We start from the raw sequence: 12,203 nt of genomic DNA, 5'->3' as shown, positions 1-12,203 counted from the left end.
AGTTACTGATTCCTTCTTTGTATGGTGATCAGGGCAGAGGGAAGAACAGGAAATGCACTTACTGCCATCTGATATAACCGTGCCAAACATGTGGTTTCACCATTGCACTCAGCTCCTGGTTAGGATTATGCTTTTTATTCAATTTTTGGCCTTGTAAATGGCTATAAATCACACTAGGTCATCTAATTTAATTGTATTAAAAGTTTTTATTGCAGCTGAGAGCATAGATGGCCCAAAATGTAATGTTGCTTTTATTTTGTTAAACTGAGCAGGGCAAGGGTGTCCTAGTTATTGAGTCATGTCAGAGGTAAAATGTAAAGAATCTGAAACAGCCCACTTCAAACAAACCCGGTGTTTGGGAGTTGAGATTCATTCCTTGGAAACTATCCTGACTCAACACCAGGTAATTCCTAGCAGCCACATAACCATATCAACAACCATAAGCATGCTGATGTAATCTCCTGCAAATGCCATCCAGCCAAACCTACAGCAATTTCAAAATATAAGCAACTATTCTAAAATAGTAAAAATGGACACACTCATCCTGCCCAATTTAACAAAATGAAAGCAAAACATTACATTTTGGGCCACCTATGCTCCTCAAGGAAGCAGGGTGAGGGACAAGTGACCAATCGGATCATATGAAGTGTGTTAGTCATTTAAGTATTATAATGATCACTCTGCCTTCATTTTAAGAGTCATTGGGGAAACCAAGTAATGGCACTAGGGGAGTTGCCTATTCAGAGAGCCATTGCTTTCACAATGGGCCAAATGATCACCTTCTGCACTGTAAAATTCTGTGATTCTATTTTAAAATGGTCTTGGTATGGTTTTCAAGGCTGAAAGGAGGCAATAGGGCTGAATCCAATGCCTTTACAGCACTGCTCAAGGGCAGCGGAAAAGAAGTGTTTCTTCCAAACCCAACAAGCTAAACACTGAAGCCCTTCCTCAGTCCCACTGTATGTCTCATTGCTAATGTAAACATCTCGTATAACAGAGTGAATTGCTAAGCATTACTTTGGTTAGGCTATCACAACATAGCAACTTTGATTTTTGATACCAAAATTAACCAAAGATGTATGTTTAACCTACACACACACACACACACACACACACACACCGACCTATAAAAGCAAACTAATTCAAAGCCATTTGTAATTTTTAAAATTCTTTCATGGGATTTGAGCACTGCTGGCAAGGCCAGCACTTGTTGCTCATTCCTAATTGAGAAGGTGGTGAGCCAGCTTTTTGAACCGTTGCAGTCCATATGGTGTAGGTGCACCCAAAGTGCTGTCAGGAAGGGAGCTCCAGGATTTTGACTCAGCTACAGTAAAAAAAAACAATACCAACAATCTGGGGGTTACCATGGACTAGAAACTTAACTGAACTAGCCTCATAAATACTGTGGCAACCAGACCAGGTCAGAGGCTAGGAATCCTGCGGTGAGTAACTCACCAACCTGACTCGCCAAAGACTATCCGCTGCCTGCAAGGCACAAGTCAGGAGTGTGGTGGCGTACTCTCCACTTGCCTGGATGAGTGCAGCTCCCACAACGTTCAAGAAGCTTGACACCGTCCAGGACAAAGCAGTCCGCTTGTTTGGCACCCCACCCACAAACATTCACTCCCTCCATCACCAACGCACAGTGGCAGCAGTGTGTACCATCTACAAGATGCACTGCAGAAAATCACCAAGGATCCTTAGGTAGCACCTTCCAAACCCACGACTGCTACCATCTAGAAGGACAAGGGCAGCAGATGCATGGGAACACCACCACCTGGAAGTTCCCATCCTGACTTGGAAATATATCGCCATTCCTTCGCTGTCACTGGGTCAAAATCCTGGAACTCTCTCCCTAACAGCACTGTAGGTGTACCTATACCATAGGGACTGCAGCAGTTCAAAAAGTCAGTTCACCACCACCTTCTCAAGGGCAGTTAGACATGGCAATAAATACTGGCCTAGCCAGTGACACCCATATCCCGTAAATGAATAAAAAACAAGCTCCGAGTCAGAATGGTCTGTGGCTTGGAGGGAAACTTACAGGTGATGTTGTTCACATACGTCCTATGCCTTTACCATTCTAGGTGGTAGAGATCACAGATTTGGAAGGTGCTGTCGAAGGAGCCTTGGGGAGTTACTGTAATGCAACTTGTAGATGGTACACACTGCTGCCGCTGAGCATCGGTGGTGGAGGGAGTGGATGGGGTGCCAATCAAGCGGGCTGCTTTGTCCTGGATGGTGTCAAGCTTCTTGAGTGTTGTTGGAGCTGCACTCATCCAGGCAAATGGAGAGTATTCCATCACACTCCTGACTTGTGCCTTGTAGATGGTGGACAGGCTTTGGGGCGTCAGGTGGTGAGTTACTTACTGCAGACTTCCCAGCCTTGGAGATGATCTTGTAGCCAAAGTATTTTTATGGCTAGACTTGCTAAATTTCTGGTCAATGGTAACCCCACAGTCCTCCCCCCACAACCCCTCACCACCTTCAGATGTTGATGGTTGGAAACTCAGTGAAGGTAATGCCATTGAATGTCCTGGGGAGATAATTAGATTCTCTCTTGTTGGAGATGGTCGTTGTCTGGCACTTGTGTGGTGTGAATGTTATTTAGATTATTTATATATAGGCCTGAATTTTTCAGATGGCGAGGTCTTGCTTCCCACCATCCAAAGCTTCCCTGCCAACCCTGACTGCCCCGCAGCCATTTCACACACAAATGAGTGGTAGGTGGCTGCAGGTGGGACTTCCGTCACTTACTCGGAAGGAAGCCCCACCTTAGAGAGCTGCAGGCCAATTTGACTGGCCAGCAGCTCTCCAGTTCCTATAGTGACAGGGCTGCAATGCATGGAAGAAGAAATGCCGGAAGATGCCTGAGCCAAAGTCTGGGCACCGGAGGTCCAGCTAAGTTCAAGGGGTCCCAGGGCAGGCAGGGTAGGGAAGGCCTGGTGGGCGCGAAGGGGGCGCGCGGACTCTCAGGCGAGAGGCTGGGGTGGGAGGGAGGTCCAGAGGCCACCGAACCTTAAGATGGCCCCCAATAATAGATTGCCTTAATAATAGATTCCAGCATCTTCCTGATGACACATGTCAGGCTAACTGGCCTACTCTCCTTTCTTGATTAGTGGCATCACATTTGCTAACTTCCAATCTGCTGGGACCATTCCAGAATCTAGAGAATTTCGGAAAATCATAGCTGGAGCATCCAGTATCCCTGCAGCCATCTCTTTTAGAACCCTTGGATGTAGGCAGTCAGGTCCTACGGATTTGTTGGATTTTAGTCCTTTAATTTTCTCCAGTACTTTTTTTCTCCTGATATTAATTTCCTTAATTTTATCACTCTTTTTAACTGCGAGGTTACCCTCTATTTCACGTGTGCAACTTTTGTCTTCCTACTGTGAAGACAGACACAAAGGCCAGGACTTTACGGCCCCACTGCAGGCTGTTTTCCCCCTGGCGGATGCAGCGAGCCATTTAAATAGGCAGGATCATAATATCTCGCTGGGTTGGGGGGTGGGGGGAGAGGGGCATAAAATCCTGGCCAAAATATTAGTTCAATGTCTGTGCCATATCCTTATTTCCAGTAATAATTTCTCCTGTCTCTGCTTCTAAGGGCCCGATGTTTACTTTAGCTACTCTCTTCCTTTTTATACACTTGTAAAAGTTCTTACAATTTATTTTTATATTCCTGGCTAGTTTGCTCCCATATTTTATTTCTTTTTTCCTTCTTATCAGCTTTTTGGTGGCTCTTTGCTGGTTTCTAAAACACTCCCAATCTTCAGATTTGCTACTATTCTTTGCAACCTTGTAAGCCTCTTCTTCTAATCTAATACTAGTCTTAACTTCCTGAGTGAGCCACGAATGAATCCTTCTTGCTGAGTTTTTGTCTTTCAATGGAATGGGCTGCATTTTATGAGCCTCCTGGGAATGTTTCTGGCATGGAGGGCACGTAAAATAGGGCGGGTGTCCATCTCACTACCTTCCCACCCACCCCCGAGCTCTCACCCATAATACAGGGGGTGGGTAGGTGCCGAAATCGGCAGCCTGCCGCCATATTTAAATAGGTAATCAAGGGTCAATTGATAATATGCTGCCCATGCCATAAAATGTTTGGCGTAGGCAGTTGGGCAGGAGCAGGCAGTCTGATTTTGAACTAAATTCATCAAAGTGCGGGAAGGAAGGGGGTGGGTGGTGTTTGATCTTCGGGGGCTGGTCTTTGCGGATCAGGAGGTAGCCTACCTAAGACGGAACCACCCCCTTTTCTTCCTAACCTCTCCACAGCCTTATCTCTGGAACTTCCTTTCATGAACACTTGGCCTGGCTACTTCTATCAGTTTTCAAAAGCCTCCTAAAAACCCATCCACTTGGCATTGTCTTCCTGAGCTGCAACTGAATTTCTTTGACCTTCTGCTGACTGTCCACCTCTTCCCTTTTAAGAGTACTTAAAAGCCGTACTTTACTTAAGGAGCATTTAATAAGTGTAAGATGTCGTTATTTACTCCACAAATGAGTGAAATGGGAATGCCAACTATCTGAAATAATTTTGAACCAGTTTAATGGGTGGAGATCATATTGCCTGGCACTTTTGTGGCATGAATGTTACTTGCCACTTGCCAGCCCAAGCTTGGATATTGTCCAGGTCTTGCTGCATTTGGACATGGACTGCTTCAGTATCTAAGAAGTCGCGAATGGTGCTGAACATTGTGCAATCATCATCGAACATCCCCATTTCTGACCTGATGATGGAAGGAAGGTCATTGATGAAACAGCTGAAGATGGTTGGGCCTAGGACACTACCCTGAGGAACTCCTGCAGTGATGTCCTGGAACTGAGATGATCAACCTGCAACAATCACAGCCATCTTCCTTTGTGCTAGGTATGACTCCAACCAGCTGAGAGTTTTCTCCCTGATTCCCATTGTCTCCAGTTCTGCTAGGGCTCCTCGATGCCACACTTGATCAAATGCTGCCTTGATTTCAAGGACAGTCATTCTCACCTCACCTTTGGAGTTCAGCTGTTTTGACCATGTTTGAACCAAGGCTGTAATGAGGCCAGGAGCTGAGTGGCCCTGGCAGAACCCAAACTGAGCGTCAGTGAGCAAGTTATTGCTAAGCAAGTGCTGCTTGATAGCACTGTTGATGACCCTTTCATCACTTTACTGATGATGGGGTGGTAATTGGCCAGGTTAGATTTGTCCTGCTTTTTTTGTGTACAGGGCATATCTGAGCAATTTTCTACATTGCTAGGTAGATGCAGTGTTCTAGCTGTACTGGAACAGCTTAGTTAGGGGCGTGGAAAGTTCTGGAGCACAAGTCTTCAGTACTATTGCTGGAATGTTGCCAGGGCCCACAGCCTGTCCTGGAACTGAGATGATCAACCTGCAACAACCACAGCCATCTTCCTTTGTGCTAGGTATGACTCCAACCAGCTGAGAGTTTCTCCCTGATTCCCATTGCTGCTGCAGCTGTCAGTGACCAACTCCCTGACCAACTGAAGGTCCAGCCTGTCCATCAGGCTGGTCTCTGGGTGGACAATTTGTAGCTCAGCCCTCAAAAAATATTGTCCGATAACTCTTGGCAATTTGCTGTGGTGGCATTAGGTGAAGTGACGCTTATATATTTGATGGATTCTTAGTTGGTCTAGCAGTAATTATGGCCTCATTGCCTGCCAGTCTGGAAAGGGACTGTTCCATATTCTCTGTAGTCTGTCGGTGAAGATATGTTTGTTTCCATGAAATCTGGATGGTTGAGTAGATCCACAGTCCTTGATGACCCAGTCGGAATTGTACATTTGGTTTGTGAGAGTTCACTGTGGGATGTGAGGTATGTGTTTATGTCCTATGGCATTCTAGCAGTGGTCAGATTTTTAGCTTCAGACTTTCAAAGGAAAATGCATTTTAAAAAGAAGTGAAGAAATAATATTGCTTCTCCCTTCTCTTAGATTAGTTAGTATGTACAGGATTCCCGCTCCCCTACAATTACCCCCTCATCATCTCAAAGTGCTAACTGTGACTAGATTATGATTCCACATGGGCAAACAACCCTTTGGTATCACCCCAAATGACCATTTTTCAAGTGTAAAACAAGAGAATGAGTGTCAGCAAACTATTTAACTGAACAGAGCATTACAGCCAACCTGGGTTCTGTTCTCATGCATTATCCACACAGGTAGTCATTCATTTCTGTTTGAGTTGAAAATCTATCTGATTTTTATTTTTTCATTTCCCTAGCCCTGAGGCCAACTGTATCTCCTAACTGATGGCCTGGATGAGATCAGTGAACTCAGTAGCAGTCAGGAATTAAATTTGGGACTTTCTGGCTGGTATGATCTCATCAAAAAAACAACTGCAATGACCCTACTCACACTGAGAGCTTGATCTCTGATGGTGGAGGGGTGTGAGTAGGGTCATTGTAGTTGTTTTTTTGACCATTTATGGGATGTGGGTTTTGCTGGCCAGACCAGCGTTTATTGCCCAACCCTAATTGCCCTTGAGAAGGTGGTGGTGAGCCGCCTTCTTGAATGGCTGCTGTCCATGTGGCGTTGATACACTTACAGTGCTGTTGGAGAGGGAGTTGCAGGATTTTGATCCAGCAACAGTGAAGGAACATCAATATATTTCCAAGCCAGAATGCTGAGTGGCTGGGAGGGGAACTTACAGGTGGTGGTGTTCCCATCTATCTGCTGCCCTTGTCCTTCTAGATGGTAGTGGTCGTGGGTTTGGAAGATACTGTCTAAGGAGGCTTGGTGGTTCCTGCAGTGCATCATGTAGATGGTACACACTGCTGCTACTGTGCGTCAGTGGTGGAGGGAGTGAATGTTTGTGAATGGGGAGCCAATCAAGCAGGCTGCTTTGCCCTGGATGGTGTTGAGCTTCTTGAGCGTTGTGGGAGCTGTAATCATCCAGGCAAGTGGAGAGTTTTCCACCACACTCCTGACTTGTGCCTTGTAGATGATGGACAGGCTTTGGGGAATCAAGAGGTGAGTTACTCGCCGCAGGGTTCCTAACCTCTGACCTGCTCTTGTAGCCACAGTATTTATATGGATAATCCAGTTCAGTTTCTGGGCAATGGTAACCCCCAGGATGTTGATAGTGGTGGATTCAGCGATGGTAATGCCACTGAATGTCAAGAGGCGATGCTTAGATTCTCTCTTGTTGGAGGTGGTCATTGCCTGGCACTTTTGTGGCATGAATGTTACTTGCCACTTGCCAGCCCAAGCTTGGATATTGTCCAGGTCTTGCTGCATTTGGACATGGACTGCTTCAGTATCTAAGAAGTCGCGAATGGTGCTGAACATTGTGCAATCATCATCGAACATCCCCATTTCTGACCTGATGATGGAAGGAAGGTCATTGATGAAACAGCTGAAGATGGTTGGGCCTAGGACACTACCCTGAGGAACTCCTGCAGTGATGTCCTGGAACTGAGATGATCAACCTGCAACAATCACAGCCATCTTCCTTTGTGCTAGGTATGACTCCAACCAGCTGAGAGTTTTCTCCCTGATTCCCATTGTCTCCAGTTCTGCTAGGGCTCCTCGATGCCACACTTGATCAAATGCTGCCTTGATTTCAAGGACAGTCATTCTCACCTCACCTTTGGAGTTCAGCTGTTTTGACCATGTTTGAACCAAGGCTGTAATGAGGCCAGGAGCTGAGTGGCCCTGGCAGAACCCAAACTGAGCGTCAGTGAGCAAGTTATTGCTAAGCAAGTGCTGCTTGATAGCACTGTTGATGACCCTTTCATCACTTTACTGATGATGGGGTGGTAATTGGCCAGGTTAGATTTGTCCTGCTTTTTTTGTGTACAGGGCATATCTGAGCAATTTTCCACATTGCTAGGTAGATGCAGTGTTCTAGCTGTACTGGAACAGCTTAGTTAGGGGCGTGGAAAGTTCTGGAGCACAAGTCTTCAGTACTATTGCTGGAATGTTGCCAGGGCCCACAGCCTTTGCAGTGCCCAAGGCCTTCAGCCATCTCTTGATATCACGTGTAGTGAATCAAGTTGGCTGAAAACGGCATCTGTGATACTGGGGACCTCCGGTGGAGGCTGAGATGGATGATCCCCTCGGCACTTCTGGCTGAAGATTATTGCAAATGCTTTAGCCTTAACTTTTTCACTGTTGCGCTGGGCTCCCCCATCTTTGAGGATGGGGATATTTATGGAGCCTCCTTCTCCAGTGAATTGTTTAATTGCCCATCACCATTCATGACTGGATGTGGCAGGACTGCAGAGCTTTAATCTGATCCATTGGTTGTAGAATCACTTAGCTCTGTCTATCACTTGCTGCTTATGCTGTTTGGCATGAAGTTGGTCCCATATTGTAGCTTCACCAGGTTGTCACTTCATTTTTAGGTATGCCTGGCGCTGCTCCTGACATGCCCACCTGCGCTTCTCATTGAACCCCCTCCCTGGCTTGGCGGTAATGATAGAGTGGGGGATATGTCGAGCCATGAGGTTACAGATTGTGGTTGAGTACAATTCTGCTGATGGCCCACAGCACCTCATGGTTGTCCAGTCTTGAGTTGCTAGATCTGTTTACAATCTATCCCATTTAGCACGGTGGTAGTGCCACACAACATGATGGAAGGTATTCTCAATGTGAACACGGGGCTTCGTCCCCATAATGACTGTGCGGTGGTCGCTCCTACCGATACTGTCATGGACAGATGCATCTGCAGCAGGCAGGTTGGTGAGGATGAGGTCAAGTATATTTTTCCCTTTTGTTGGTTCACTCACCACCTGCCGCAGACCCAGTCTAGCAGCTATGTTCTTTAGAACTCAGCCAGCTCAGTCTGCCATGGCGCTACCGAACCACTTTGGGTGATGGACATTGAAGTCTCCCACCCACAGTACACTCTGCGCCCTTGCCACCCTCTGTGCTTCCTCCAAGTGGTATTTAACATGGAGGAGCACTGATTCATCAGCTAGGGGCAGAGGGTGGCGGGGGAGGGTGTGGCTGCGGTACCTGGCAATCCGCAGGAGGTTTCCTTGCCCATGTTTGACCTGATTCCATGAGACTTCATGGGATCCAGATTCGGTGTTGAGGACTCCAAAGGCAACTTCCTGTTGACTGTATACCACTGTGCCCCCAGCTCTGCTGGGTCTGGCCCTGCCGGTGGGACAGGACATACCCAGGGATGGTGATGGTGGTGTCTGGGACATTGCCTGTAAGGTATGTTTCCGTGAGTATGACTGTGTCAGGCTGTTGCTTGACTAGTCTGTGAGACAGGACTCCCAATTTTGGCACTGGTCCCCAGACGTTAGTGAGGAGGACTTTGCAGGGTCAAGAGGGCTGAATTTGCTGTTGTCGTTTCCAGTGCCGGTGTAGTTCTGGGTGATCCATTCGATTCCATTCCTTTTAGGCATTTTACCATATTGATACAACTGAGTGACTTGCTAGACCATTTCAGAGGGCAGGTCAGAGTCAAGCACACTGCTGTGTGTCTGGAGTCACATGTAGGCCAGGTAAGGACAGCAGATTAGTGAACCAGCTGGCAATGGTTTCCTGGTTATCATTAGATTTTTAATTCCAGATTTTTATTGAATTGAAATTTCACCACATGCCGTGGTGTGTTTCCCTGTGTCTCTGGACTACTAGTCCAGGGACAATACCACCACACCACCACCTCCCGGTGAAAGGAAGAAGTTGGAAGAAGAATTTGAGCCTAGGTTTCGGAAGAGGTGGAAGGGTTGTGACATAATTTGTAAATGTAGACTCAGCTTCCTTCCTAACAGGTAGACCGAGGCAGTTGGCAGTGACATTTTCCTTTACTTTCCTTAATGGGGCCAGGATTGCTGTTCTCAGAAAGAAAGTCTTGTTCTTCCCATCCTTGATCCCATATAAAGGTGCTTCCTCTCTTGTGGATCTGAGCACCTAAAAATATAAACATTTCTATAAGATATTAGAACATGTTCACCATATAATTAGTGTTGAAAACCAGCTTATGCTTGCTCATATGATGTAAGTCTAGTGTGTTTGTTAATTTTTTCTAGTTTTTCTAGTTGTTAGAAGAAAACAGATCTGCTTTTTTTTAACTAAGTACTGTCATCATCCTGAAAGATTGGGCAGGATTTTCAACCTCGAGGCAGGTAGTTGGAGTCAGGGAAATTCGCAACTTGGCCCGCCAGCCTCTGGAGAAAGTGCCAGGAAAGACTGTGGGGTAGCAGATGCAGGCTGCAGTTGGACCAGCCGACCCAGGAAAGTGTTCAGAGACAGCCACAGGGGCAGCCGGGTGCTGAGGCGCGCTGCTTAAAAGGCCTGCCTCAGTGCTATGGAACTTTATCCCAGTAATAATGAAAAAAGTAAGGTCCTCTAGCTCTCATTCCTCACTCCTCCTCACCCCCAAACACCACCCATGTCCTCCCCATGCAAAGGTATGCAACCCCACCATCCCCCTATGGCCCCTCATACTCCCATGCCTAGCTATGAGATGTACATGCCCATTCACCCACTAATAGAAGTAATGAACCCTAGAGTGACAATAGCATGCAATAAAAAAGTGTTTAAAAGAATCATCCATTCATTGATAACTTTCCACTGTCTTAAAAAAATTCCATTTTACTTTAGGCCAATAAAAGTGTAAATCATCCAGACTCTTTAAAGTGTCAATAGTTGAAACTGCAAGCACTTGAAACCTCTTTATCATGTGTAAATAAACATTGTGCAATTGACACAAGGGATGACAGAGCCAGAGCTGTTAATCAATCAATGTTTTCCCCCTGTAGTAGTCTAAGTAGTCTAATGGAAGTCTGGGCTGTCAGCCAAGAATGCATAATGAGGCTATTGTCACTGTAGGATTCATTGGTTCCATACAGTGTTTAGGGGTGAATGGGCATGGAAGTGCCATATCTTGGCATGGGAGGGCAAGACGGGTCATAGAGGGTGGGTGGGGGCATACCTTGGAATGGGCACATGAGGGGTCACAGGAGGTGGATGGGGGGTGTACTTTGGCATGGAGAGCATGAGGAGGACCTTTTGAACTTAACTTTCAAAAGATTCCCTCACGCAGTCTGTCAATCACAACGCCACTGCAGTGCTGTGAAGCACGACTGTTTAAAAAGCTGGCCTGACTCCAGGAAAATTGTGGGGGACTAGAACATGCCTGTCCCTGCAATGGAGCCAGCCAGGTCGGGAGTGCAGGGTGGCGTCTTGTTAAAAGACATTCCTGAAAATGGGTAATCCGGGAATGGATTCGGGATTCCTGGAATCGGGTTCCGGCCCCCATTTTCCTCGCTCCAGACTCTCCCCGACTCCATGAAAATACAGCCCGTTAACTCTGTTTCTCCCTTCATAGATGCTATCTGATTTGCTGAGTATTTCCAGCATTTTCTGTTGTTATTTCAGATTTCCAGCAGCGGCAATATTCTGCTTTTTGATTACTGTTTGAACATTACTCTGTTAAAGAAAACCTCTTCATTTAAAAAAAAACTTCATACTGAAGGAACTCTGGGTTTTGTCTTGCAGGGATCGGCTGGTGAATTTAGCAGAGAAGGATATAGTGAAGAACACTATCCTTTAGAAGGTAACTGTTGCACTTTGTAAGAAGAAATAGTTTTAGTTATTTTTCGTATTTATATTTCATTGCACGCCCAGTATATCAGTCAGTTGCTGCCTGCTTCATGTACTCCAAGGCTACAGTTAATTTACAAACTTTTCAAGTGCAAATAGTTATCATTTCTTCATGAAAAAGGTGCAAATAATTATCATTTCTTCTCATCATTTACTCACTTACTTTGCAGAAAAGTTGAAATAGGTAGAAGAATTGACATACCTTGGATGTGTCTATTGTTAGTGAAAGTGCAATGGTACACATTCTGTTTCACAGAGTGACTATCACTAGGGCAGTCCTATAGGTCACTGCTGGTAAAGGATCTCGGGCTAACCGAAACTCTCTGCAATTGACTCAGTCTTCAACTCTATCGTCTGCTCCATTACTGAACATGTATTTTCCTACAACATTGCCACAATAACAACTGTTAGCACTAAATTGAGTCCAATTCAGTAATTCACAGGGAATAAATTATATTTCTGTATAATAATACTGTTTTCTTCAATTTAGAAAGCATCAAGAGAATATGCAAAAACACTTTCATAAGATCTACTTTACCTCAATTCTTAAGAGTATTATCTTAGTCTGTTGGCTATTAAGTGGTATTGACAGCTGTCTAAATGAACTTGTTTTGATAATTGGTTGAGCTAATGCCGTT

General features: G+C 45.6%; 1 protein-coding gene across 1 annotated transcript in view; it reads left to right on the top strand.

The window, feature by feature from the left end:
- Positions 1–12,203, top strand: part of nkd1 (NKD inhibitor of WNT signaling pathway 1) — a 73,091-nt gene that overhangs the window by 18,173 nt on the left and 42,715 nt on the right. Inside the window, exon 3 of the mRNA XM_078544782.1 lies at positions 11,341–11,518. Coding sequence (XP_078400908.1) covers positions 11,341–11,518 — 178 coding nt within the window. The remainder of the gene's footprint in view (positions 1–11,340; positions 11,519–12,203) is intronic.

The sequence above is a fragment of the Cetorhinus maximus genome, chromosome 6 (assembly GCF_964194155.1).
Source record: "Cetorhinus maximus chromosome 6, sCetMax3.hap1.1, whole genome shotgun sequence".
NCBI lineage: Eukaryota > Metazoa > Chordata > Chondrichthyes > Lamniformes > Cetorhinidae > Cetorhinus > Cetorhinus maximus.
The sequence above is the reverse complement of the archived record's forward strand: the minus strand, read 5'-3'. Positions and strand labels throughout refer to the sequence as shown.